Source organism: Capricornis sumatraensis, chromosome 23 (assembly GCF_032405125.1).
Source record: "Capricornis sumatraensis isolate serow.1 chromosome 23, serow.2, whole genome shotgun sequence".
NCBI classification, from domain to species: Eukaryota; Metazoa; Chordata; class Mammalia; order Artiodactyla; family Bovidae; genus Capricornis; species Capricornis sumatraensis.
The window spans coordinates 22,851,619-22,878,577 of NC_091091.1; the positions used below are offsets into that span (position 1 = coordinate 22,851,619).

Consider the following 26,959-nt stretch of genomic DNA (forward strand, 5'->3'; position numbering starts at 1 on the left):
GCTTCACACTCCGCAACTGAACTCCCACCAAGCCATATCTCTTTTACATTCCTATCCCCATATCTTCTCCTATATTGCCAGATCAGCCTACCTTTGTCCCCAACAAATGCTTACTTCCCACTGTGGGACCTAGTCAAATCCATCCATTCTTCAAAATCCAGCTTCAAGCTGCTACTTCCCTGACTCCTCCAACATTCTTCTCTTTCTCATGTGTACCCTTAGACTGAACCTACAGTAAACTTTGGCACTGTTAGCTTTGCATAGCTGTATGCCTCGGTTGTCCAATACAGTCATAATTTCCACAAAATTGAGTTTTAAAACTCTCAGTATTTCTAAAAATGGATCTCAACCAGTATGCTTCAGAGCAGTGATATACCAGGAACCTTAAATAAGTCTGCTATAAATTTTTTAATGATTTATAGACCTTATTTTCACTCAACCAAAGATCCACATTTTTATGAAAATATCTGTCAGACAAACTGCTGAGCCACAATATGGCTCATGACACAATTTGCTACAAAAAAAACAAAGACTGCATGTGCAGAGCAACATACATGAACTTAACCTCTAAAGATATAAGAGTACAAGGTCAGGGCAGTAAACAGTTCTACTCAGACATTAACATACCAAAGCAAGTAAATGGACAGGTTTTTCAACTTTCTGAAGCCAGCTTTTTTAAAAGAAGACATTCATCTTTTAATCCTTTAATGTACTATCAAAAGTTCTATCACACAAAAATATGTTTTAGACACAAAAGGTAAGAACCTTGTTCCTAGTATAATAGGTATTTTGATAGATACTGTCTAGGAACTGCTTAAGCAAGTTCTCAAAAGTACAGTTCTCCCTTCGGCAAGTCACACTTTCAACAAGACTTACAGATTTTCAAGAGCCTAGACACACTACCTTCAAGCTCCAAAGGCCTTTCCTAAAAATGTACAAAATACCACACCTTCAGAAATTCAACCAAGGCCACCAAATTCTTATGCTAGAGAAGCTCAAGGAAAGGAATACGAGCAGATGAAGTATCTTAACGTGGCACCCACATGCCAAAGTTGTCCAAAGCAACAGGCATAACCCTGATTTTTTATGTGGGTTTAGGATTTAAGACCGTGTTCACACTCATTTCCTCCTGCTATTGGTCAACTTCTAAATTTCCAGGGCACTTGATCAGTGTTTGTATTATGCAAGACATTAGGAGATATTAAGCAGGAGAAAAAAGAATTTGATGTCCAAAACATTTTGGACAATGCTGAAACAAAAATAAATAGATCTCTCTGGTACAGGACTTCCTTTAACTTACCAATGGGCATTGTGAGCTCTCAAGAGAGGGGATATGGAGCACAGCATTTCCCATACTCATTTAATCACAGAATCAGTTTTTCAAGAATCCCACAATACAGCTTTCAGAAAGGCTGATCTAGCACCTTCTAACAATAAACAATGGCAAGAAAGATGCCACTATTTTTTGTGAACAGGCCATCTTCTGAGTCATGAATCAGGCACTACCAGACTCAGAAGTGAACTTGGTTCTCATATCATTACAATGACTTTTCCCTGGGCTCCCCATCTGAAATGTGAGGAATAATTATACTGCTCTGCTTCCCAGGGTTGTTTTTTTTTCTCATTTTTAATCTTGTGATTGTGTTCCATATTAATCACCAAAACAGGTTCTCAGTCCAAGTGGCCAGGCTTCAAAATCACTGGTGCCCTTGCAGCCTGGATGAAGAGATGGCGAGAACATGAACCAGACGCCACTCAGAACGTTTTTACATCACCAGTTTCTAGGCCATTATGATAAAGTCAAACCGTAGCCAAGATAAGGGATGAAGAGAGGCTCTCCTTTAGTAACTCACTTCTGGAGGGAGGCCCCTTAGTCACACACACCACTTGTATCTGAATCTTGACTCACCTTTTCAACGTGGACTTTCTAAATGAAATTCAAAGAAACACAGGAGGTCAGGGGAGATTCCCTGGATCTACAGGGAAGAAAGAAAAAGCAGCACCAGCGGAAGATTATTTCCCTTTCTCTACAGAGAAAGAACCCATTACAGAGCTAGTGAGCAGGGGAAATAGCTTTCCTTTCAGTGCAACAGCTTTCCAGGAAAAGTATCTCAACATATTTACTATAAAACAATTTAATTTCCCTGTCCCATCACCTGCCACCCCATCCCCATCCCCGCAAAAAGCCCACAGATTGTGGATTTCCTCTCATTCTTGGCAGAGTTACCAGAAGAAATATAATACCCCCTTCGGACTGCTCCCAACAGCTGCTGGAACAAGAGGGGGAGCTGGGGGTAACCTTCCAAAGCTGCCTCTAAAAATGACCATTCCCCCTGCCAAACCATGCAGTCAGTGAACACAAGACAGCCCTTTTTCTACTTTCTTAAAGGGGAATCCCAAAAGCAAGTGTTCCCTGGCCCCAAATACTGGCCTCCAGCCCAACTGTCCTCCTCATCTTAACTCTAAGCTGGCACTTCTAATACCTAATTCTTCCTTAACATGCACTTCTTAAAATAGTCATCTACTTCTCCACTAGCATTTTTGGCTAGTTTAACCTGCCAATATCCAAGTTAGGGTTCTTATCAAACTCCCACTCAAAGTAATATATCCTTGTCTCTGTCCACCTCCAAAATACTACATTCCTCAGGTGTGCACGCACACGTGCGCACGCGCACACACACACACACACACATCTCCTTTCAGGTCAAGAACCTTCCTACAAAAACACCAAGGAACAAAGTCAGCAATGGTAAGGTTGCACTGTACCCCAGCCCTTTTCCCCTTCCCCGACATCATCTACACTAAACACACCTCAGTTCTGTCTAGAAAAGCCCCACTGCCAGGCAGCAGAGAAACTTCCAGTTAGCCTTCAGCCTCTCAGCTGAGACCACCAACAAAGAAGTTCATGAATGTCAACTGGGGGCACAGGCAATATCTCTCTTTGCTGAGGAGAAACTGGACAGAGCCTCCAGCATCATTCCCCAAAGGTGACAGCCGGGGCTGAGTGAAGACCGTGAAAACTGTACAAGAGCTGGGGGAGAAAATATAATGCAAGGAATGATTTGGAATCAGGGGCAGGAGAAGGTGGAGGCATGAACTGGCTGACCCCAAATGTCTTTTCCATCTCTAACTCCTATGATTCTTTGACCTCCAATTTTGTGCTGCGAACAAGGAATGGAAAGTCAACAGACGTGGTGATGTTTTGAAAGAGCCTGGCAGTCTGCTCTTGTCATTTAGTGGCCTTTGCATGTATTTTTTAAGGTGTCTCCATGCCCTGTCTTCATTTCACAGTTGTCACCTTTCTCAGCAATTTGAGCTCATGTCAAATACCAAAAAAGAAGGAGAAGAAGAAAGAATGTACTGGCAATTAATTGTGGGCTAAAGAGGGGCAGACACAGGGGCCCATTGGGTGGCCCAGACTTTCAGGGAGGGCAATGTGGACAATTTGGATATAATGAAAAACTGACTTCAAGTTGAGACAAGGGAGTCAAACCTCTAACAAGAGATAAATTCTTTCTCCAGACAGTCTCATACTCAGTTTTAGATACAGGTGAAACCTTTACATGATTCAAAATTCATACACACATTCTTAATTAGAACAAACATCTTGCTTCTACTGATTACACCTTAAATTCTAATACTTGTTCAAATCTGAGCAAGACTGCTAAATAAAAAGGACTTTTCTCAAGAATAAACCAAATCTTTGGAATTTCAACTTCATCTGATGGCCGACACACCTGAGATAAATACTGGAGTTTATCAAAAATCTGTTTCTGTAGATCAGAGTGTGGGGGCATGTCAATTTTCACTGGAAATTCAAAACTCAACTTTCTCCTTGTTTTTCCAAACAGTCAATCTCATCTTAAATATTCAAAAGTTATTGGAGCCTGGCCTCAGCAGAGTCTACCTGAAATTCTCCCTGTTCCATGGTTCTGAGTTAGGACCAGAAACTAATTCAATGCCAGGGTTACTCGAGAGTTAAAGTTAAGCTGCCACACAAAGATAATCCTTTTCTATGTCAAACACTTAAAAATAATTTTTTTTAATGTGTATGCTTCATCAGTAACCTCACTGCCAGTTTGATTTCAAGCAGCTCAAGCACAATCTTTACCTAAGATGAAGGGGCTAGACATAGAAAACTGAAAGTAAGAAACAGTATTGAAATACTTGCAGAGATTTCATTCCAACATGAACTGTTTATCTTGTAGATTATGAGGACTTTGATTCTGCCTTCAAAGTTAGAAGAGTCATCCCCTACTGTTTGAGTTTTACAGACTAGAAAGGAGATAAGCAGCTTCCATATTCTCACAGTCTTGAAGGAAAGTCTTCCAGTTTGCATTTGGAGGTACTGACTGCACTAGACCATTTCCTGTTTCCACAGGTGTATTGTTTTATTTATTTCAAATATGTAAACTGAACTCACTTTTATTAACTCACAAAACCATTCAAAACAAGGCCTTTCCAAAAAGTTGAAAATAAATACATCCATATATGAAACCTTTCAATGAACTGGAGAACAAGAAAGTGATTGCTTTCTAGTTACCGCAGAAAGATGAAGGAGAGAGCCGAAGTTACTTTAAGTTGCTAACTGTTTTCTGAAAATCACTGTTAAAGCCTTAAAAGTAACCAGTGAGCAATGTCTTTTCTGTTCAGAGTTAGGAAACTTTATGCTTTCTGGGTCAAAAAAATGCTCTTAGGTGCAATCATTTTAAAACAAACAAACACACTGTGCTTATCTGTGTCCATCTCACCACTTTGGACGTTAATCATCACTGAAATAGATACCCCAGTCCCTCGGCCTCAAAGAGCTCCAAGCCTACAAGACCCTGGCTAAGGAATGAATGTACATGCCAGGGCAAACACCTCAGAGCCTGACTCCCTAAACACCTATTGTTAATTCTGGGCAAATCTATGACAGGCAAATGCAAGAGAGAACCCAGGTAATGCTCAAAGGATATTTGAAATAAAACTCAAGTTTGAAAACATACAGCACTTACTTTAGGAGGGAGACGATCAAGAGAGTAAAAGTATTTAATATAAGACTGCAAAAGTATTTTTTAATAGATTTACATACATGGGTATACTTTTTTCTTTCCATTCCTTGCTTTTGTTAACTTACAGTGTCCAAATTTACAATTAGCACCTTTGCTCTTCTACCTGTCGTACTGTCTAACTTCTTGCATTTAGCCTATATTATAAACTGACAGAGTTAAATTTCATTGTTTTGTTCTTGAAGACTGAACTAGCTTAGTTTTCCCTCTACTCTTTAGGGAAAACTTAAAAGACTGCTATATGAAACATTTCCTTGATTTTTATATTAAAGATATTTCTATTCCCCCAGGATTCATAGAACTTTCAAACAACACTGATTTTAAACCAGATGACGGACTCAAACTGTCTTTGTGTCCACTTGAAAAAAAAAGCTCAGGAAACCTACCAGTGTGCCCTGGTAGGGCAAGAGGCCTAAAGGGAAGCAAATTATTTGTTTGTGGTTTCAAAGTGGCCAAAATGCCTTCAAGCACAAGTATAAGACCATTAACAAATCACAAGGAACCAAAGCAGTTCATCTTACTCAACAAAGCTATGGTCAGTTAGGAAGAGCCAAACTGAATGGGACTTGCCCTGGGCCGGAAGGTCAGTAAACCTTAGCAGTTTGTGTTTCTGAGAGTTCAGGAGGCTCTTCGGCAAGGAGAGCAGACCCTAAAGCCCATAGCTTCTGCTGTCCTGTTTCCAAAAACATTCAGGACAGGTGAGAGAAATTCAGCTATGTATGTGTCTTCCCCCACCTTCTGTCTTTAGGCAGCCTCTCTCTGTCAAACCATCTCCACTTTTGCTATATACAGACTCACTAGAGGAGAAGCCACGCAACTTGAAAGTTCCATTTTACAACAATTCATTGAGTGCCTACTATGTGCTGAACACTGTGCTATCACTAACACATCACAATGGTTAAGCCTCGTTTTACTGCCTATGTTACTCTCATTCTTTATAGATGATAAAACTCTGGGGCAGTGAAGTTGTGTGGCTTCTCATAAAATGAAGTTTTATGCTTATAAAAAACTTGTCCTACTGTCCAGTGTGCAGTTAATTAGCCCAAAGTATGAACTACAGCCCCGCCACAATCCAAACATCCATACTTTCACTGAACTTTGGGCCCAGGCTCCCTAATGCCCTAAGATGACTGGGGTACATGCCATCTCCCTCCAGGGATGATAACCGCCCCTCTTGGTGGGTTATCGTGTCTCTGCAGCTGTCCAAAAACAGACCACACTGGTAAACATTCTCTCCACCTGCTGTAACACGCATAACTTTCTCCCTCAACTCAGAAAACATGAGCATGACCCTGCTCTTTATCAAGTGTTATGGTAAAACAACTTCCTAGAAGGCTGGCGATACCACATCCTAGGACACAGGCAAGAAATCAAAACATGTGGCTAAAAAATAACAAAGCCAAATCACCTGGCAGTCTCAACGCACTTTATACTGTAAACTTATTTTCATTTTGTTATTATCACTTACAGAATGCACACTCATTCACATTATCTCCCAGAGCATTTGAAAAGGAAAGGAAAATAAACATAAATTCTTTCATTTGTTCATTCAGTCTCTATAAGGAGGGCAGTCTATGGCCATACCACCTTGAAAGTGCCCGATCTCATCTATAAGGAGAGCAAGAAAGCCAAATTTTGCCATGGCTGGATTGGGTTTAGGCATTTCAGACAACTACTCTTCGAGGTCAACTGATATGTTCTGTGAAAGAGTTTTTCGTTATAAGAAATGAAGATGGGCTTCCCTGGTGGCCCAGTGGTTAAGAATCCACCTTGCAATGCAAGGGACACTGGTTCAGTCCCTAGTTTGGGAAGATCTCAAACCTGGCAGGGCAACGAGGCCCGTTGAGCCTCTGCTCTGGAGGACATGTGCAACAATTACAAAACCCCTAGAGCCTGTACTCTGCAACAAGACAAGCCCATGCAGCAAGAAAGACCCAGCACAGCCAAAATAAGCAAATATATGTATATTTTTTAAAATTCTTCTAACAAAATGAAGGTAACAACACTTATATGCCCCCTAAATCCCAGAAAATCATTATTATCAACAACAAAATCATACTAGAAATATAAAAGTTAAAACAATAAGGCTCAAAATTTCCAAAAAATTTTAGCAATCCTGGACATCATTAATAATACCCAGCTGGAAAACATACTGAAAAGAGATTGCATCACACCAAAAAAAATTAGCATATTTAGGAATAGTAACAGATATGTAGTTACTTTACAGTGAAATCCACAGAAACTTTTGAAAAGGCACAGAATTTTTTTTTAGCTAGGGGGCTGAATGAGAATGGAGCTGTCACACTCTCAAACACACACAAATCACAAATCCAACAAGGAAAATTTAACCCTAACAGATACTACACTCTATCAAAAGGCAACAATATTTAAAATAGAATGGAAATAGAAAAATACATCAGTGGGACAAAACAGAGTTCAGATATAGACCCAATATATATGTGACTATATACACACATAGATATGTCAATATCTGTCGAAGTAAGCGTTCTAAAACAAATTATTTTGTCTTTCTAAAGGGAAAGACACGAATTATTTAACAAAAAGTTTAGTGGTAACTAGGTAACTGTTTAGAAAAAAAGAAGGCTGAATTCAGGGCCCTTACACCAAAAGAAAAGTGATATTGATGAAAGTGTTGACAATTTTAAAAAATCAAATTATAGGAAAACCAGCAGAATGTCAAAGAGAAGATTTATTATGTCTGTGGGAGAAATCATAAATTTCTCAGTTTTGGAAGGGGAAGGAAAGATTTTAAAAAATCACAGAAAAACTGACCTATTCTGATATATTTAAATCTAAAACTTCTATAGGCTAAAAACTGAAATAAAAAGAACTGGGGGAAATATTTGCATCGAAGATGACAGATTAGATCCTAATATCTATGACCCACAAGGATTGGAATCTAAGAGTAGTGTCAATACCCCAATAATAAATGGGCTAAGACTAGGAAAAGACAATGTCATAGGTGAAACAAACACAGGGGAAAATACTTATCCTGCTAAGGGAAGGCAAAATAACAAAACTTTGAGATATCATTATATGTCCACTAAAATAGCAAAGATTTTTAAAATTCTTATATGAAATCGCCGCTAGTGCCACTGTAACTTGGTACAATGCCTTTTTACAAACCATAACCTTTGACTCAATAATGCCAATCTTGAGAATTTATTCTAAGGAACCAATTCAAAAAGACATGTATTATACAGTATCTGACATATCTCAATAAAGCTGTTACCAAAAATGCATTGAATTATTCATTTCCTTGTTATCTATGACAGCAAAAAGCTAGATACAGCATGAAAGTCTAATATTAGAGGAAAGTTTTTAATCTCATAGTACAGCCCACAAACATTATGTACCTATTCTGCTAGATCAGTAGGATAGCAACTAAGTGGAAGAAGTGTGCAAATGAAAAGCAATTTTTAAAACTGAACAGATGCCTAGAGGTGATGATATTATAACTTTTTATGTTTTAAACCAACTTTTCTTAATGTTGCTATATTGTATTAAAACTATCTTTAAAAAATGTTTTAATCCAAATTGGATGGAGTTGGGTGCAATCAGAAAGTTTTTACTCCATTTCCACACATTTTCTCCCCTTCCTATGTAACAGCTTACATGATTAAGTTCTGCATTCACAGGCTTCAGATCCTACTAAGAACAGGCCAAATTACAATACCATGCCTTCACGTACAGTCTGTACCTCATCCAACTCCCTGCCATAAGCAGGTACCCTTATTGTGTGTCATTCTGCCTCCATCAAGTCATAAATTATCACTGACACTTGGACCAAGGGCCTTTTTTTTTGGAGTGTGAGCCCTTTTCTCCATATTTGATTTTATCAGAGCCCAGAAGCCTAACGGAGTGAGAGGATGAATGTCCACAAAAACGTCCTGATAGACCACATAAGGGACATGGGTCCTACACCTGTATGAGAGGAGGCCTCTAAAGCCACAGACCAGCCGGGCTCCTCTGGCGCTGAGGAACCCAGGCGGTCAACGTCTGCGAAAAGGCACATTTAACAGCTGAAGAGAGTGCTTAAGATGGCTAATTGTGAGGAGCTGCCCACAGAGAGGGTGCTGACTAAGGGAGATGCTCTTGGGAGGTTTCCTCAGATGGAGGCCTCCGAGAGGAACTGGGTGCTCGGGAAAGGGTCGGGTTTGGACCTCGGAATTCAGGGTACGACACGGCCCCAGGCCGACCAGGCCGCGGCGCCCCGCCCTTTCCCGGGACGCGGGCCGGCCTGGGGCGGGGAGCGGGCGGGCGCTTACAGGTCGGTGCCGAGCCGCGTGAAGCCGGAGTTGAGAGAGGCCCGGGCTATCCGGCGCCAGAGCAGGTCGCAGCTGGTGAAGCGCCGCAGCCAGCGGCACACCTGAGCCAGGCGGCCGAGGGCCTGCATGTCCAGGTAGGAAAAGATGAGCAGCAGCAGCTCCTCCGGCAGGCACAGGAGTGCGAGCCCCGCGGCTGGGCTGCAGGCTGGCTCCCGGGCCGCCGCCGCCGCCGCCTCCTCCTCAGCCGCTGTCGCCATGGCCGCCCGTGTCCCCGCGAGGCGGCCCCAAGCCTGACTCCCTCGTCCCTGTGCTCTTGCCGGCCTGGCGCCCTCCCGCCTCCCAGTCCTGACCCTCCATTCCTCCTTCTTCCCCTCACTTCTCCCTTTGGCCTCCTTTCGCTCCCCTGCGCTCCCCTCATCTCCCCTGACGAGCCTTCTCGCCCCTTCCTCCACGCTTCCGCCTCTCTCTCCTGCCTTTCCTCGGCCTGCACTCGGTCCCGCCTCAGCCCCCAGCCCCGTTTCCTCCTTCGCCTGTGGCCGCTCCGGCTTTCCTTCCGCTCCGTTTCCTTTTCCGCCTTGCCCTGCTCCCGCTTTCCCCTTCCCCTTCCTCCGCTTTCCTCTCGCGGCTCTCCCTTCCTCCTGCAGTTTCCTCGTCTCCCCGCTCTCGCCCTCGCCGGGCCCACCGTTCCCGGGGGCCCCCACGCCGCCCTGGCTACCCATGAGCGGCCGCGGGGCCGGCCCGACGCGGAGCCAAGCCCGAGCCGCCGCCACAGCCGCCGCCCTGGGAGGAGGCGACACCATGCCGGACCGGGTCACATGGGGCGGCGCGGGCCGAAACCTGGGCCCGCCCCTCACACCCGAGGCCGTGGAGCGGCTTCGTAGTGCGGGCGGGGTCGTAGAACGGCCCCCTCCCATGCCCCGGGCCGCCCCGAGCGTGTGCCGGAAACACAGCGTGAGTTCATCTAGCGCGTGAGGCCCACCAAGCGCCTGGTTAAGACCGCCCGAGGAGCTTCTGCCTTCAAGCAGCAGCTAGTTTGAGGCCCTGCCCTCAAGAAGCACCCACTTGGGTGGCCCTCCCCCTCTCATACCCCTCTTCTACCTCGTCTGATGCCTGCTTTCCACAGGCCATATACAAGGGCCTCGTGAACTGCACCCCTAAAGGTTGGCAGGTTCCTTAGGCCGGGTTCTCACATTGGGTATATACCTCAGTTCTAGCAATGAGCTGGTATTTTTGACATTTTGGAAGACTGCAGTCCTCTAGGTCTTGCATCCACTCCCTGGTCATGGATAAGCAAGTGGTAAAGCTATTAGTCACCACCCAAGTGCAAGTGGATTCTCCAAGGTCATCCAGGAGCCCTTCCCCACACCATTCATTCCATTCACACTGCTACTGCTGCTGCCAAGTCGCTTCAGTCTTGTCCGACTCTGTGCGGCCCCATAGACGGCAGCCCACCAGGCTCCCCCATCCCATTCACAAGGGTACCATTTTGAAGAGAGAGCTAAGAAAAGTATACTGAAGTCCCATGCTGTCCCATACTGTTTCCTCTAGTCACACATGGCTTAGGGGCATTGAAAATGTGACTAGTCCAAATTGAGGTGGATTTTGAAGACTTATGCAAGATAAAGAATGTGAACTATCGTATTAATAGTTTTATAATACATGTTGAAGTGATAAGATTGTTTGATACATTGGCCTAAATATACTTTTGTAACTACTAGAAAGGTTAGAGTTATACATGTGACTTGAATTTGCGGCCCACATTTTTTCTATTGAACAGCACTGGGGAAGGCAATAAGATTTGCAGGTGGGGGAGGAAGATACCTATCCCTAAGTATCCTGTGCCCCAAACCCTAATAGTAAAAATTTTAGGGGTTTATTTTGTTTTTTCATCTTAAGATCCATTTTCAGAAGCAAGAATGAATGAAATATCAACTCTGGAAATTATTCAATAGGTAGCATAAGGCAAGACCTAAGAGAGGAAGGACATTGCATTATGTCACCACAGAAGCATCATGTAACAAGGTCAGACCGGAATCTGGCTTTGCCCTAGAACTGCTTTTTGATCTTAGCAAAACAACAACAAAAAACCCCACCTATCTTGGCCTTTTAGTGTTCTCAGTCTGTAGTGGAGATAATGCCTCTGCCTTACTTTCGAGGGATAAATGAGATGATCCCTGTAAAATGCTTTGAACTCCTCTAAGAAAATTCTCAATAATAGTTACAGGTCAAATCCTGTTACAAAAAAATACCCTACAAAAGGTGTGTGTTTGGGGGAGGTACAACAAAGGCTTTGTGTAGAAAAAAGATTTCCAAACTCCAGCCAGTGGTTTACTTATTAAAAGCAATATTTGACATGACATTTCAGTACAACTAAAGAATTTAGACCATCTCTTAGAAATCATTATAAAGATATTTACTTATTTCATACTATTAGAAGGCTGTTGAGGTAGGAATGCTGAATATTGAGGTAATATCAACTCAACATTTATTGATTTTGCTACAGTTGTATACTGTGAGCCACTCTGGAAGGAAAACAGATGAATATAGCATATGGTTCCTACATTTTGTCTTCTGATTTGTGTTAAACATGTTTGTAATTTCTTACTGTTTATTTTTTTTTAACCATTTCTTTACACAGAGTAAAACTAAGTAATTCATCCACACTGTACCTAGTTTTCAGTAGAGGACTTGAAGGCACAGAAAATTGTTTAATTAAATCAAGTATTAAAATCCACAATCACACAAATGCAACTTATTCTTTATCCCATGTTGCTCTCATTACTGGAGAAATTAAACCGTCACTTAAAAATATCACCTTCTTTTGCACCCAAACTAGAGATCAAGTGAACTAAAATTTATGATTTCCAAAATAAGCCAAAGTACTCACTATGCAGAAAGGCAAAGCCAAAATGGAAAATTGGCATATATTCTGTTATTTGGTGGTGATTCGGTGTATCCCTAAATTCCTAAGCTATTAAAAAAAAAACCCTACAGTTTAGTTTCAACTCAGAGAAGCACCTAGAATTTTTCATCAACCCTCCCTCCCTCATAAAGCAAAAAAAATCCAATGTGGGATTTAAACCAAACTTGAAAAAAACTACATCACAACAAACACTTTTAAAATTCTTTTTGGAGACAGGTTATTTAAAAAAATCAGCTGGATGGGAATTTCCTGGTCGTCCAGTGGTTAGGACTCCATGCTTTCACTGCCCAGGCCCTGGGTTCAATCCCTGGTTGAGGAACTAAGATTCTACACACTGCATGGTGCAGCCAAAAAAAGATAAAAAATCAGCTGGGACTGAAAAAAATGATTTGTAACAAAAGTAAATGCATATCTTCATGGAACACTGAATGGTGTTTTATTATCAAAGAAAATAAACACGTTAATAGCTAGGAAAAAAAGAAAATAAAAAGAGTACACTGGACTTCAGAACATCTTTAGAAAATCATCAACTCCCTTGAAGTTTAAATCCAGGAAACAGTGAAATAATATGGGGGGGGCAGGGTTGAAATTTACTTTTTTTTTTTTTTAAATCTTTTCTTTATTTTAATTTGGCTGCACTGGGTCTTAGTTGCTGTATGTGGAATCTAGCTCCTTGTCCGGGGATCGAACCCAGGCCCCCTGCATTGGGAGTGCAGAGTCTTAGCCACTGGACCACCAGGGAAGTCCCTACCTTATTTTTAATAAGGCATTTTAAATTTAGAATTTGAATAATAAGTAAACTGTAAGCATTGGGCTACTTTTAACTTAGAATGCCAAAAACATGAAATTCATAATATTCTATTTTTATTTTTTTTACTCAAAAAAGAGAAAAGTTTTATTATTGAGTAAGCATTACACCATACCTATCGCAGTTAATAACTAAAAAGATGTTAGTTAAATCAAAAAGAAATCTCACCCTTTTATAAAAAATATGGAACGCTTCACGAATTTGTATGTCATCCCTGCACAGGGACCATGCTAATCTTCTCTGTATCATTCCAGTTTTAGTATATGTGCTGCCGAAGCAAGCACTCATAATATTTTAAAACATAAGACTCAATTTCTTTTTTCTACTTTTTAAATAGAAGATAGGTGATTTGCAATATCAGTTCTAGGTGTATAGCACAGAGACTCAATATTTTTATAGATTATATTCCATTTTATTATAGAATATTGCCTATATTTCCTATGCTATAAAATGTATGAGACTATGAATTTCACTGAGAATTCAGAAATACTAATATTAGTTTAGCTTCCCTAGTGGCTCAGAGGCTAAAGCGTTTGCCTGCAATGCAGGTAGACCTGGGTTCAATGTTACTTTACCTTTAGAGACGATTTTTAAGTTCAGAGGTAAAGTTCTTTGTGTATGTCCTTGTAACTGACTTGCATAGTAGTAATTATTGTTACAGGTATTTTATATGTTTAGGATTGTGAAAAAGCTAGAACTGTGTGTTCTGTACATTCTCGTAAACATAGATGACAATCTTAGGCAGGAGACTCCTCCCACATCCAATATGCCAGTGCCCGCATGCCTCTTAAGCCCTCAGGGCCCCAGCCTTTAACTTTAAAAGTAAGCAGATTTAGCAGGGGAATTATTCTGAGATGAATGAGAAAGAATGAGATTATTTTGTGAATGACAGCTTAATAATAATAGCATATATCTATTGAGCACTGACTGTGTATCAGGCACTATTATAAGAGCTTTCCATGTATTGTCTCACTTATTCTTATCAATAACCACATAAGGAAGATACGATTAACCTATGTTTTTGTTTTTGTTTTTTTTGCAGAAGATAAAACTGAAGCATATGGTCACACCGTTCCTAAATGACAGAACAGGTATCAAATCTAGACATTCTAACCCCAAAGCTCCTACCCTGAACTGTGCCTTCACCATGGTGGTGGTTTAGTCACTAAATTGTGTCCGACTCTTTCGACCCCATGGACTATACCCCACCAGATTCCCCTGTCCATGGGATTTCCCAGGCAGGGATACTGTGGTAGATTGCCATTTCCTTCTCCAGGGGATCTTCCCAGCCCAGGAATCGAACCCCGGTCTCCTGCATTGCAGGCGGATTCTTTACCAACTGAGCTACAAGGAAAATCCTAAGCCTTCACCTTACACAACAGAAAATGGAATAGGAATAAGGCATTGAATTCAGAGTCTTCTAGGATCCCTTTCAATTAATATAGCCACACCTAATAATATACATTTCCTCTGACCTTCAGGCAGGTCTGGTATCTAAATAAAAGCTGCTTCTAAACAACTAAAGTAGATCCTGTCCTTGTCTCAACTATTAATACTTTCTAAGGGTTAATATGTAGAATCCATAGCCTCTTATGCTTTTCATAATCTTTTTGCAAAGCTTCAAAAGGATTTGTAGGAACTACTGTCTTGCAAGAGAAGATATAACAAAAGTTTAGTAATTTCATCATTTTACTTCAGCTTCTATTTCTTTTGTTAAATTAAATAACAGTGTGTGTGTAGTATGTATTATATGAGCCTTTTTTGTAATTGTGTCCCTATTTATATATATTCAAAAGAAGACTTTCTGGAATAATGCTAATAATGGTTATTTCTAGTAATGGAATTTTACTTTGTACTTTTCCCTATTGCTTGATTTTTTTTTTTTTAAAGCAGCATGGATCACCTTTACAAAATCAATAAAGTCTCCCAAAAAGAAAATTATAGTTGTTATGCATCCAAACACACCATGCAACAAGACAGTTGGAGAAGCCTAGATCATTGCCAGAGTTTTAACTAGCCACCTAAGTTTCTTCAAATTTTATTTCATTTAAAATGTGTCTCATGTAATAGTAAAATAAAGAACAAATTAGAGTATAAGAAAGAAGAAATGAGGACTAATGATAAATATATAAACATTTGAGCATCACATAAATAGAAAGATAGAGTCTAAAGTTTTGTTTTCAGAAATTATACGTCAGGTTCAATCCAGTTCAGTCGCTCAGTCGTGTCTGACTGTTTGTGACCCCATGGGCTGCAGCACACCAGGCTTCCCTGTCCATCACCAGCTCCTGGACCCTGCTCAAACTCATGTCCATCGAGTCGGTGATGCCATCCAACCTCTCATCCTCTGTTATCCCCTTCTCCTGCCTTCAATCTTTCCCAGCATTAGGGTCTTTTCCAGTCAGTCGGTTCTTCACATCAGGTGGCCAAAGTTTTGGAGCTTCAGCTTCAGAATCAGTCCCTCCAGTGAATATTCAGGACTGATTTCCTTTAGGATTGACTGACTTGGTCTCCTTGCAGTCCAAGGGACTCTCAAGAGTCTTCTCCAGCACCACAGTTTGAAAGCATCAATTCTTCAGCACTAAACCTTCTTTATGGTCCAACTCTTACATCCATACATGACTACTAGAAAAACTGTACCTTTGACTAGACGGACCTTTGTCGGCAAAGTAATGTCTCTGCTTTTTAATATGCTGTTTAGGTTTGTCATAGCTTTTCTTCCAAGGAGCAAGCATCTTTTAATTTCATGGCTGCCGTAACCATCAGCAGTGATTTTGGAGCCCAAGAAAATAAAGTCTGTCACTGCTTCCATTGTTTCCCCATTTATTTGCCATGAAGTGATGGGACCAGATGCCACGATCTTCATTTTTTGAATGTTGAGTTTTAAGCCAGCTTTTTCAGTCTCCTCTTCCACTTTCATCAAGAGGCTCTTCAGTTCCTCTTTGCTTTCTGCCATAAGGGTGGTGTCATCTGCCTATTGAGGTTATTGATATTTCTCCTGGCATTCTTGATTTCAGCTTGTGCTTCATCCAACCCAGCATTTTGCCTGATGTACTCTGCATATAAGTTAAATAAGCAGAGTGACAATATACAGCCTTGACATACTCCTTTCCCAATTTTGAATCAGTCTGTTGTTCCATGTTCAGTTTTAACTGTTGCTTCTTGTCCTGCATTCAGATTTCTCAGGAGGCAGGTAAAGTGGTCTGGTATTCCCATCTCTTGAAGAATTTTCCAGTTTGTTGTGATCCACACAGTCAAAGGCTTTGGCATAGTAAATAAAGCAGAAGTGGATGTTTTTCTGGAACTCTCTTGCTTTTTTGATGATCCAACAGATGTTGGCAATCTGATCTCTGGTTCCTCTGCCTTTTCTAAATCTAGCTTGAACATCTGTGCTCAGTTCACATATTGTTGAAGCCTCGCTTGAAGAATTTTCAGCATTACTTTGCTAGTGTGTGGGATGAGTGCAATTGTGTGGTAGTTTGAACATTCTTTGGCATTGCCTTTCTTTGGGATCAGAATGAAAACTGACCTTTTCCAGTCCTGTGGCCACTGCTGAGTTTTCCACATTTGCTGGCATATTGAGTGCAGCACTTTCACAGCAACTCCATCACCTCCACTAGTTTTGTTCATAGTGATGCTTCCTAAGGCCCACTTTACTTCAGACTCCAGGATGTGTGACTCTAGGTGAGTGATCACACCATTGTGGTTATCTAGGTCATTAAGATCTTTCTGTGTATTCTTGCCACATCTTCTTAATATCTTCTGCTTCTGTTAGGTGCTTACCATTTCTGTCCTTTATTGTGCCCATCTTGGCATGAAATGTTCCCTTGGTATTTCTTGGTATCTGCTCAAATTTTCTTGAAGAAATCTCTAGTCTTTCCCATTTTATTTATTTTTTTTGTTGTTTCTATTGTTTTCCTCTATTTCTGTCAGGTTGGCAGTTTATATTCTGAAATCCTGTTAGAAACACCAAGATCTGATCTGTTTTCCTGTGAATCCACCGTCTTTGTCATATTCAAAGATAAAATATATTTTTATTTCATATGAAACAAGTTAAAATATTGTTTAAAAAGTTATGTAGAGAAGACTAGAAGGAAATATGTTCAAATTCTAGAAATGGATGCTGATGAGAGGTGGGATTATGGAAAGTTCTTTCTGCTGTTGCCTTACCCTTTTCTATATTTTCTAAGTTTTCTGCAGTGAACATATATTACATAGATAATGAATCTTTTTTTAAAGAAAAAAACCTAAGAGGTGTTTGTAGCTGAATGTACAAAATCATTTCATTCAATTTAAGCTAATTAATTTTAATATTTTTAAAAGTCCATTTACAAGCCTCCCACATAATTCCAAACAATTTGTTATACTTCACCTTCGAGGACATGGAGCACAACTACTCTCCCCCACCACACATACGTACTCCCGAGAGGACTGCATGTGGTGACTTCCTTCCAAAGAAAACGGTATGTAAAGAAGAGGAGAAAAAAAGAGTACCTTTCCATGGAGAAGGCTGACAAACACTATTTCAGCCAGGTGATCAACACCTGTTCAACATCATCAGCTGTAAGTCACATGGATAGTAGGTACCCTTGATACACATGATGAAAATGGTACTTTACCTCTGTGGCCATGCTCCCCAAAAGCCATAATCCCAGTCTAATAATGAGAAAAACATGAGACAAATCCAAACTGAAGGATGGTTTATGAAACTACCTGACCAGTCCTCCTCAAAAGTGTCACGATCATCAAAAACAAGGCAAGTCTGAGAAATTGTCACAGCCAAGAGGAAACAAGAGTCATGACAAATAAATGGAATGTGGTATCCTAGAGCAGAAAAGAGAATATTAGGTAAAAACCAGGGAAATCTGGTTGGTCCATTAATCATTACAAATGCACAATACTGATATAAAATGTTGATAATGGTAGTATGTAAGAACTCTATTCTGGTTTCACAATTTTTCTGTAAATCTAAATCTATTATACCAAAATAAAGGTTTTTGTTTGTTTTTTGTAAATTTATTTTACCCTTTTGTGACTTTTTAGAAAAAATCTTGGCAAAACTTATAATGCACATGAAGGCTGTGTTTCCTGAGTTAGAAATTTATGATATTATGAAACCCTATCTTGTCATCCCAAATGCAAAAGCAAGACATAAAAATATTGTCCCATAAGTCATCTCCAACAAAATTGAAACTACTACTTAAGACTTTTAATTATCCAAACATAGCTATACTGAAAAGATTGATTTTTCGGAGGGTCAGATGTCATTCTAAGATACTGTTCTGACTTTACAACTGTGAGAAACACACATTTCCAAGCACCAATTTATGTGTGAAAGATATACACATGTACACAAAATTTAAGGACCATATGGCAAGTAAGGTAAGGGGGTGGGCAAAATAGAAATATCAAGTGGGACTGTGGGATTGTGGGAATAAGAAAGCAGATTTCTAGATTTGCCAGTTCAGTAATGCTACCATTAGTTAGTCTGAGATAGCCTTATGTCAATAAGTGGTGTTCAAAGAAATTTTGAACAAAATGGAGGGCCTAATGCCATCAGCATTAGGATCTAAGATAATTCATGTTGACATCAGAATTTGTTATTTTTCTGATCTCTGTCAGAAGACAGAGTCATTTGGCAACAAATGATGGAAAATACAAAACGAAGATGAAGGCAACCATAAATCTTGTGGAATGTTCTGGGAATTTCTTTAAATACATACATGTGCATGCATGGGTTTGTGCCTGCTAAGTCTCTTCAGTCATGTCTGACTCTTTGCAACCCTATGAACTGTAGCCCACCAAGCTCCACTGTCCATGGGGATTCTCGGCAAGAATACTGGAGTGGGTTGCCATGCCCTCCTCCAGGGGATCTTCCCGACCCAGGGATTGAACCTGCATCTCTTATGTCCCCTGCACTGGCAGGCAGGTTCTTTACCACTAGCGCCACCTGGGAAGCCCAAATACATACATAGGTACATACATAAAAATAAAGTTACCACTGAGATAGAATATATATAAATATAAGTTCTTTTTCAAGAAGAAAATGATAAGTTCTAGGGAAAAAATGTTTCTTAAGCATCTTCAGCTCTTCTGGAAGAAAGTACAAGGTCAAATATACCCTTCTTGTTTCTGTTTTTATAATTATTTCTATTTAAGAATGCCTAACGTTCAGGTAAATTTTTTTCATTTGAGGCATTCATTACAATGACTAAAACCACAGGATATAATTTATCTATCTTGTCCTAGGTTTGGGTTCCTGTTAAAAATGTGAAAAACACAAAAGACAACTTTTCTGAAATAGCATTCAGTTACATTATTTTGAACAGATGGTGGGTTGTGTTCAGCTGTTAAATACAAACAAAAGTTTGCATGTGAATGAAATAAATATTGGTCTTATTTAATTTGGGGGATTTTTACTTTAGTTTTTAAAAATGTGTGTGTGTGTGTATACACACACACACACATGCACATATACGCTTATATATACATACACATACTATGTGAAGAGAACTATGACTTTTAGGCCCATATTTAAGTGATATCTTTTGAGAACCTATGTCACTACTTTTAAAGAATTATATACTCTATATAATTGCTTTTTGCCCTTTCTCGTGGCAGCTGTTTTCCCCTTTCTTATGGCATCTTTCAAATGGAAAGATGAGTGAGAAAAATCCCCTACATTTAAAACCTACCATGGAGAGAAAAGCAGGAAGAAGTCCATAGCCCCTGGGGATCTTCCCAGGTTCGGCAGATTGACCTGAAAAAGGAGTACAACTTGAGTTCCTCCTCTAACAACACAAGCTCCAGTCAGAGAAGTTTCCAAACACATGGAGCTTAGCAAGACCACTTGCTTCTAACACAAGACAATGGCCACTGGACCACCAACTCTGTTGCCTCAAGTCAACACCAGCTCTCCTTCACAATAGATAAGCTAGAAGAGCTTCCCCATTAAAAAAAAACAAAAAAGGCGGAAAGAGAAATTTAACTTCACATATGTGCTAGAAGCTCATAAATTAGGAGTAAAATGGACAGATGAAAAAGCTGAAATTGAAGTCAGTCTGACAGCAGAACCAAACAATAGTTGCACAGATGCCAGCCTTGGCAAGATGAGGTGAGGAGTTCAGATCCCGACTGGGCCAGGGCCTGGGCCTCCGGGGGCTGTGGGAGCGAACAGGAAGTGGAAAGGAAATTTTGCCCAGGTGCTTATGCCTTCCTCAAGCATGACCAATCTCAGTGGATGTGTGGCATAACCCAGGATCCTTCATTTATCATCTCTTAATGCAAATCAAAATTACAATGAGGTACCACCTCACACTGGTCTGAATGGTCATCATTAAAAGTTTACAGGGGGCTTTTCTGGTGGTCCAGTGGTTGAGAATCTACCTTGCAGTTCAAGGGACACCAGTTCAATCCCTGGTCCAGAAAGATTCCATATGCTACAGAGCAACTAAACCCCTGTGCTGCAGCTACTGAGCCCGTGTGCCTACAGCCCATGCTCCCCAACAAGAGAAGCCACCACTAGGAAGAGTAGCCCCCACTCACCACAACTACAGAAATCTTCCATGCAACAACGAAAACCCACTATTGCCGAAAAATAAATACATCTATTTTTAAAAAAAGTTTACAGGGACTTCCCTGGTGGTCCAGTGACCAAGAATCCTTGCTCCCGATGCAGGGGCCCATGTTCAATCCCTGGTTAGGGAACTAGATTTCACATGCTGAAACTAAGAGTGCACCTAAACGGTGCACTTTAGTTGCTCAACTAAAGATGCCACAACTAAGACCCAGCACAGCCAAGTCAATAAAATACTTTTTAAATTTACAAATAGGGAGCTCCCTGGTGGTCCAATAGTTAGGACTCTGTGCTCTCACTGCCAAGGGCCCAGTTTCAGTCCCTGGTCAGGGAACTAAGATCCCTCAAGTTGCATGGTATGGCCCCACAAAAAAGTCTATAAATAACAAATCCTGGGGAGGGTGTGGGAAAAAGGGAACCCTCCTATATTTTTGGTGGGAATGTAGATTGGTGAAGCCATTACGAAAAACAGCACGGAGCTTCCTTAAAAAACTAAAAATAAGAGTTGCCATATGATCCAGCCGACCCACTCCTGGACATATAGCTGGAGAAAGCTCTTAATTTGAAAAGATATATGCACCCTAATGTTCACAGCAGCACTATTTAGACATGGAAGCAACCTAAATGTCCACTGACAGATGAATGGGTAAAGAAGATGTGATATATACATGCAATGGAATACTACTCAGCCATCAAAAAGAAGGAAGTAACATCATTTGTAGCAATATTGATGGAGGTAGAGATTATCATATTAAGCAAAGTAAGACAGAGAAGACAAATATCATATCATTTTTACTGGGCTTCCCTGGTGGCTCTGATGGTAAAGAGCCTGCCTGCAATGCAGGAGACATGGGTTCAACCCCTGGGTTGGGAAGATCCTCTGGAGAAGAAAATGGCATCCCACTCCAGGATACTTACCTAGAGAATCCCATGGACAGAGGAGCCTGGTAGGCTCCAGTCCATGGGATTGCAGAGTCAGACACAACTGAGCGACTTAACACACACATCATTTGTATATGGAATCTAAAAAAATGATACAAAAGAACATTTACAAAGCAAAAACAGACTCACATGCATAGAAAACAAACATGGTTACCAAAGAGGAAAGGGGGAGAGAGTGATAAATCAGGAGTTTGGGATTAGCAAATACAAACTACCATATACAACAAGGATAAACAACAAGGTTCTACCGTATAGCACAGGGAGCTATGTTCAGTATCCTGTAATAAACTACAATGGAAAAGAATATTTTATATATATATATATATGAATCACTTTGCTGTATACCAGAAACCAACACAACACTGTAAATCAACTATACTTCAATTTTAAAAATTTGTAATTTCTCAAGATCTCTATCTCTCATACCACTCAACAGAAGGAGAAGAATCACTGTGATCAGACCCACAACTTCCCTAGCTCTCCCAAGAGTTAAGGTCAACTGCATTACAGTTTCCTTGATTTGAGTCCTTAGTCATATATGAGCCTGTTGAACTGGTATTCAATTAAAGGTATATAAAGCAATATTTAACATTTTGTAGGTTAAGAAAATTAAAGTTAATATCAGTTAGTAGAAGGAAATTCCCAATTCAGTATCCTATATTAACCCTCATAGGAAAATCAAGGAACAAAGGAATTTTAAATGTTGAAGCAGGTGTGATCCATGACAAGAACGAGAGGAAATAACAGTCTTGGTATCACACAATTCCCATAAGTCCAGATTTCTTAAAACTATACACTCATATTCCTTTAGATAATTTTTTAAGTTTTAAAGATTTTCAAAAATAAACATTTTTCAAGAGCCTTCCATGATACAGTTAATTAAAATCCATGTTACTTATTCAGCAGTGCCCACAGTAGAGTCACAGAAGCAACCTGAGAGGAAACAAGCCATTGACAGAGAATAGAAATGTTTGGAACAAATGTATTTCAAACTGTTTAAATACATTACGGAACACCCATAGAATAGAACAGTAAACAAACAGCTGTGAAAAAGAATGAGGAAGATCAGATGCAGAAGGGTAGCTAATAAACATTAAGTGAAAAAGCGAAATGCAGGAGTATATACAATATGTTACCATTGAGGGCTGGGTGGGAAACTACACTGGCCTGCTTTGACTTTTTGGGTGCTAGTGCTCTCTGGACAAGGACACAAAACCTTGCACCAGTGTTGGCTTCCAAGGAGGAGAACCGGTTGGATACAGGATAGGGTTTCTTTTTACTATACACTATTTCATACCTTTTGAATTTTTAGACTATTAACTGTATGGATTGCCTATTGAATAATAAATATTATCTTTTTAAAAAGCTAGGGAAGCTGTGGGTCTGATCGTAGTGATTCTTCTTCTGTCGAGTGGTATGATGAAAGTGAAAGAGGAAAGTGATAAAGTTGGCTTAAAGCTCAACATTCAGAAAATGAAGATCATGGCACCTGGTCCCATCACCTCATGGGAAATAGATGGGGAAACAGTGGAAACAGTGTCAGACTTTATCTTTTTGGGCTCCAAAATCACTGCAGATGGTGACTGCAGCCATGAAATTAAAAGACACTTACTCCTTGGAAGGAAAGTTATGACCAATCTAGACAGCATATTCAAAAGCAGAGACATTTGCCAACAAAGGTCCATCTAGTCAAGGCTATGGTTTTTCCAGTGGTCATGTATGGATGTGAGAGTTGGACTATAAAGAAAGCTGAGCCCCGAAGAATTGATGCTTTTGAACTGTGGTGTTGGAGAAGACTCTTGAGAGTCCCCTGGACTGCAAGGAAATCCAACCAGTGCATTCTGAAGATCAGTCCTGGGTGTTCCTTGGAAGGAATGATGCTAAAGCTGAAACTCCAGCACTTTGGCCACCTCATGCGAGGAGTTGACTCACTGGAACAGACTCTGATGCTGGGAGGGATTGGGGGCAGGAGGAGAAGGGGACGACAGAGGATGAGATGTCTGGATGGCATCACTGACTCGATGGACTTGAGTCTGAGTGAACTCTGGCAGTTGGTGATGGACAGGGAGGCCTGGCGTGCTGCGATTCGTGGGGTCGCAAAAAGTCGGACATGACTGATCGACTGAACTGAACTGATGAGAGATGGAGATCTTGAGAAATTATAGATTTTTAAAAATTGAAGTATAGTTGATTTACAGTGTTGTGTTTCTGGTATACAGCAAAGTGATTATACATTTTCAAGCATATTTCAGGAATAATGAAAAAAATTACCTCTACCTTGCCTCAGAAAGCTACAGTGAAGAAGTTGGGGTGGGGGAGATGTTAACTAGGATGTTAACCTAGTACCAGTGTTTGCTCCCAAGGAGGAAATATGTTAATTAGGATGTCAGAAGGTAGATCAAAATTAATACCCAGATTGTGAAAATATGACAATTACTGATGGAAGGAAAAAGAATACTCACTGCATTTAAATAAGCAGGGACACATTAGGAAAAAGGACTAAACAGAGAAAATGCTTGAATTTTTAAAATTTTTAAATTAAACTTAAAATTGGTTAAATTATTAAAAGTCCTTTGTGAAACAAAGCTTCAGAATGTGGTACTATCATAGTAAAATATATAGAGAGATTTTTCAAATGAACCCCATCAGATCCAGAAATCAGTAAAACAATTTCCCTGTCTTAAAATGCTGTCTTAAAATGTACAAACATACCCCTAACACACACAAATTCAGACACATACTGTAAGCAACACACAAGACCATTAAGACAAATCTAGACTTTTATAGCTATTTCTTTTTTAGGGGTCATTCTTTGCATTTTTACTGCCCTAAATTTCCCTCTTCAAGTCACTGCAATGCAGAATTGAGCTTTCTTTCTTTTTTAGTTTTGTTTCCAACCAAGTCTTTTGTACACTTCTGGAATTTAAGCCACCTATGTTACTGCTACTTATCTATAACACCATTGCTTTGAGGGATTAAAGCAGGTTTCTTGTAATACACTTAGATCAAGAGTTATCTGAGTTGAGAAGAATATCCTGTTTGAGTTGGGGCTGAGGAACCTTTATTTTTTTATTTTTTATTTATTTTTTTTGATCTTGAGTTGTTTTGATTTCCCCTGAGAGCAGTAATCTTCAGCAAGTGATATTTTTAAAAAGCCCCAAACACACCACAAAACATTCCAAGTGATTTTAACTTCTGAATGAGGTTGGGCTACCTGAGTGATTCTCTCTCTTCTCTTCTTTGGCAGAAAGGATTAGAAACCTCCACAGAACTTGCTCTCTATTAAAGTGGAGTGCTGTGCATTCATTGGCAAGAGGTGAATTGTTTTCAGATTACATGCGAAAGAGTGTGTGTGTTTCTTTCCCACATCAAAGACTTGGATGGAAGCAGTTCTGAGTATTGCCAGGGATGCAAGAATTGGTGCTAAAGTGATTAACAAAATTGCTTTCCTGCAAAAGAAGCACAAAACATTACCTAGGGATTAGAGGAGGAGAGGGCAAGATTAAAGGTGATGTTGAATTTTGGGTGGAATATCTTATCCATCTTTTTCAAATCATGCTTCAAGGATTCTGTGGCCCCTCCTTAGGGAAACTGAACAAATCAAAGTCTCGCTTTCTCAAGTTTTGTACATGGGGCTCTGACAAGGTAAAATTAAAACTACTAACACAAGTGGCACTTACTTGTGACCTCCATATCTTTATCTCACACTGCAAATACATTTTGAATGTATTTTATTCAGCACACACCAGCAACCCCATTGACCAAAGATTCTTTCATTTGTAATTGGTTTGTGTGTCACCTGTTGGACTTAAATGCTAGGGTTTTATTGAATTTCTGAAGTTGTTTGGTTTTAGTACATCTTGATTACTATTACGTTCCTTTTTGAACAGAGCTTTCACAGCTGAAACTTTCACCTAACCAAAATGTAAAAATAGAAAGAAAAAAAAAGCCATAGAACCCATATTCTAAATAGTGAAAGAAAGATCACACAGCAAACCTCAACAATTCCTAGTTTAGGATATTATTTTAAGGGGTCTCTCTGAAATGTACTATGACATTCTTTGCCACTTGTTCCCCCCCCCCCCTTCTCTTTCAAAAGCTGTATGTAGGCCTCCCTTCTTCCAAGAAGTCTTCCTGACTTTAGCGTCCCAGTCAGAGTCAGGCAGAAACATATAGGTACATGTAACTGTTCTGTATGAATAAACGTTTTCTTCCTTCTTGGTTTCTTCCTCTAAAACATTTAAATGGTTGACTTCACCTTCCGATGCAGGGGGGTATGGGTTCAATGTCTGATTGGGGACGTAAGGTCCCACATGCCTCCTGGCCAAAAAACCAAAACGTAAAACAGAAGCAATATTTGTAACAAATTCAATAAAGACTTAAAAAAAAATTAAGTCTAAAAAAGGAATAAAACAATTACCTGGATAGGTAGAAAAAACATAAAGTTGTGTACTAGCAAAATAAATTCAGAGCAATATATATAGTATGATACTATTTACCAAAAAATTTATAAACAAAACAGTATCATAATTCTTTAGGGACCATATATATTCAGGTGAAGGTAAAAAATTGGAACAGAATTATACACCTCAAACTCATGGTAATAGCTGCCTCTGGGAAGGAAGGTGGGAGATTTGGAGGGCCATGATGAGAGGGAATTTTCACCACATGTGTAGTGTTTATTTATTTTAAATTTTCTCTTTAAAAAATTAAGATGATTCACTTACACATAGTTAGGGCATGAGAAGTGTCACTGAAATTCTGGTCTAAAAGACACGCCTAATGTATAGAGGCTTTTTTGGTCTGATACTATGTCTCTATAACAATAAAACCTGTTTCAAATTGATTAAATAATTCAAAATAGTTGTGACCTCTTCCTCTCTCACAATAATATCACCCTCATAAACAAATGACCTGTGGTGATGGAGTTTATCTTTGTGTGTATTCTGTGAAGAGTCAGAACACACTGTTGAGTCCTCGGTAAAAATAATCAATAGATGAATAAATAAATAAGCACTGTTTGCCTGCCACCCTGCATGCAACAGTTTGTGGACATTTTCATTTTGAAGTTGTTTCTCGAGGTTGCCTATGTGACTTCTTCGCTTTCAGAACTTGTTGAGAACAATCATTTTTTTATCTGTCTTTCCTTTGGGGTCCCGTAAGGTCACTGGCCATAAGATAGCTGTGAAATTTGACATTGTTCCAATTTAAATGCTTTACTCCAGCAAGTGCAAGACTGTGGATGCTTCAGTGTGGGGATTGCCATGGCCAGGCTGGTCCTGAGACTCGCCAGCCCTCCAGGCTTCAAAGCCTGTTATCCTTGATCTCACTAAAGAATGTTTTTGAATTCTATGTCCATCTAGTGGTTGC

General features: G+C 40.0%; 1 protein-coding gene and 2 non-coding genes across 3 annotated transcripts in view; all 3 read right to left on the bottom strand.

The window, feature by feature from the left end:
- Positions 1-10,059, bottom strand: part of FBXW4 (F-box and WD repeat domain containing 4) — an 85,696-nt gene extending 75,637 nt beyond the window's left edge. Inside the window, exon 1 of the mRNA XM_068961594.1 lies at positions 9,341-10,059. Within this exon, the coding sequence (XP_068817695.1) occupies positions 9,341-10,059 (719 nt within the window). The remainder of the gene's footprint in view (positions 1-9,340) is intronic.
- A 2,873-nt stretch (positions 10,060-12,932) lies between these two features.
- TRNAG-CCC (transfer RNA glycine (anticodon CCC)) lies at positions 12,933-13,005 on the bottom strand. The gene has a single exon. It is a non-coding gene; the product is annotated as a tRNA-Gly (tRNA).
- A 243-nt stretch (positions 13,006-13,248) lies between these two features.
- Positions 13,249-13,355, bottom strand: LOC138070582 (U6 spliceosomal RNA). Its single transcript, XR_011144155.1, has one exon. It is a non-coding gene; the product is annotated as a U6 spliceosomal RNA (small nuclear RNA).
- Positions 13,356-26,959: the final 13,604 nt, after the last annotated feature.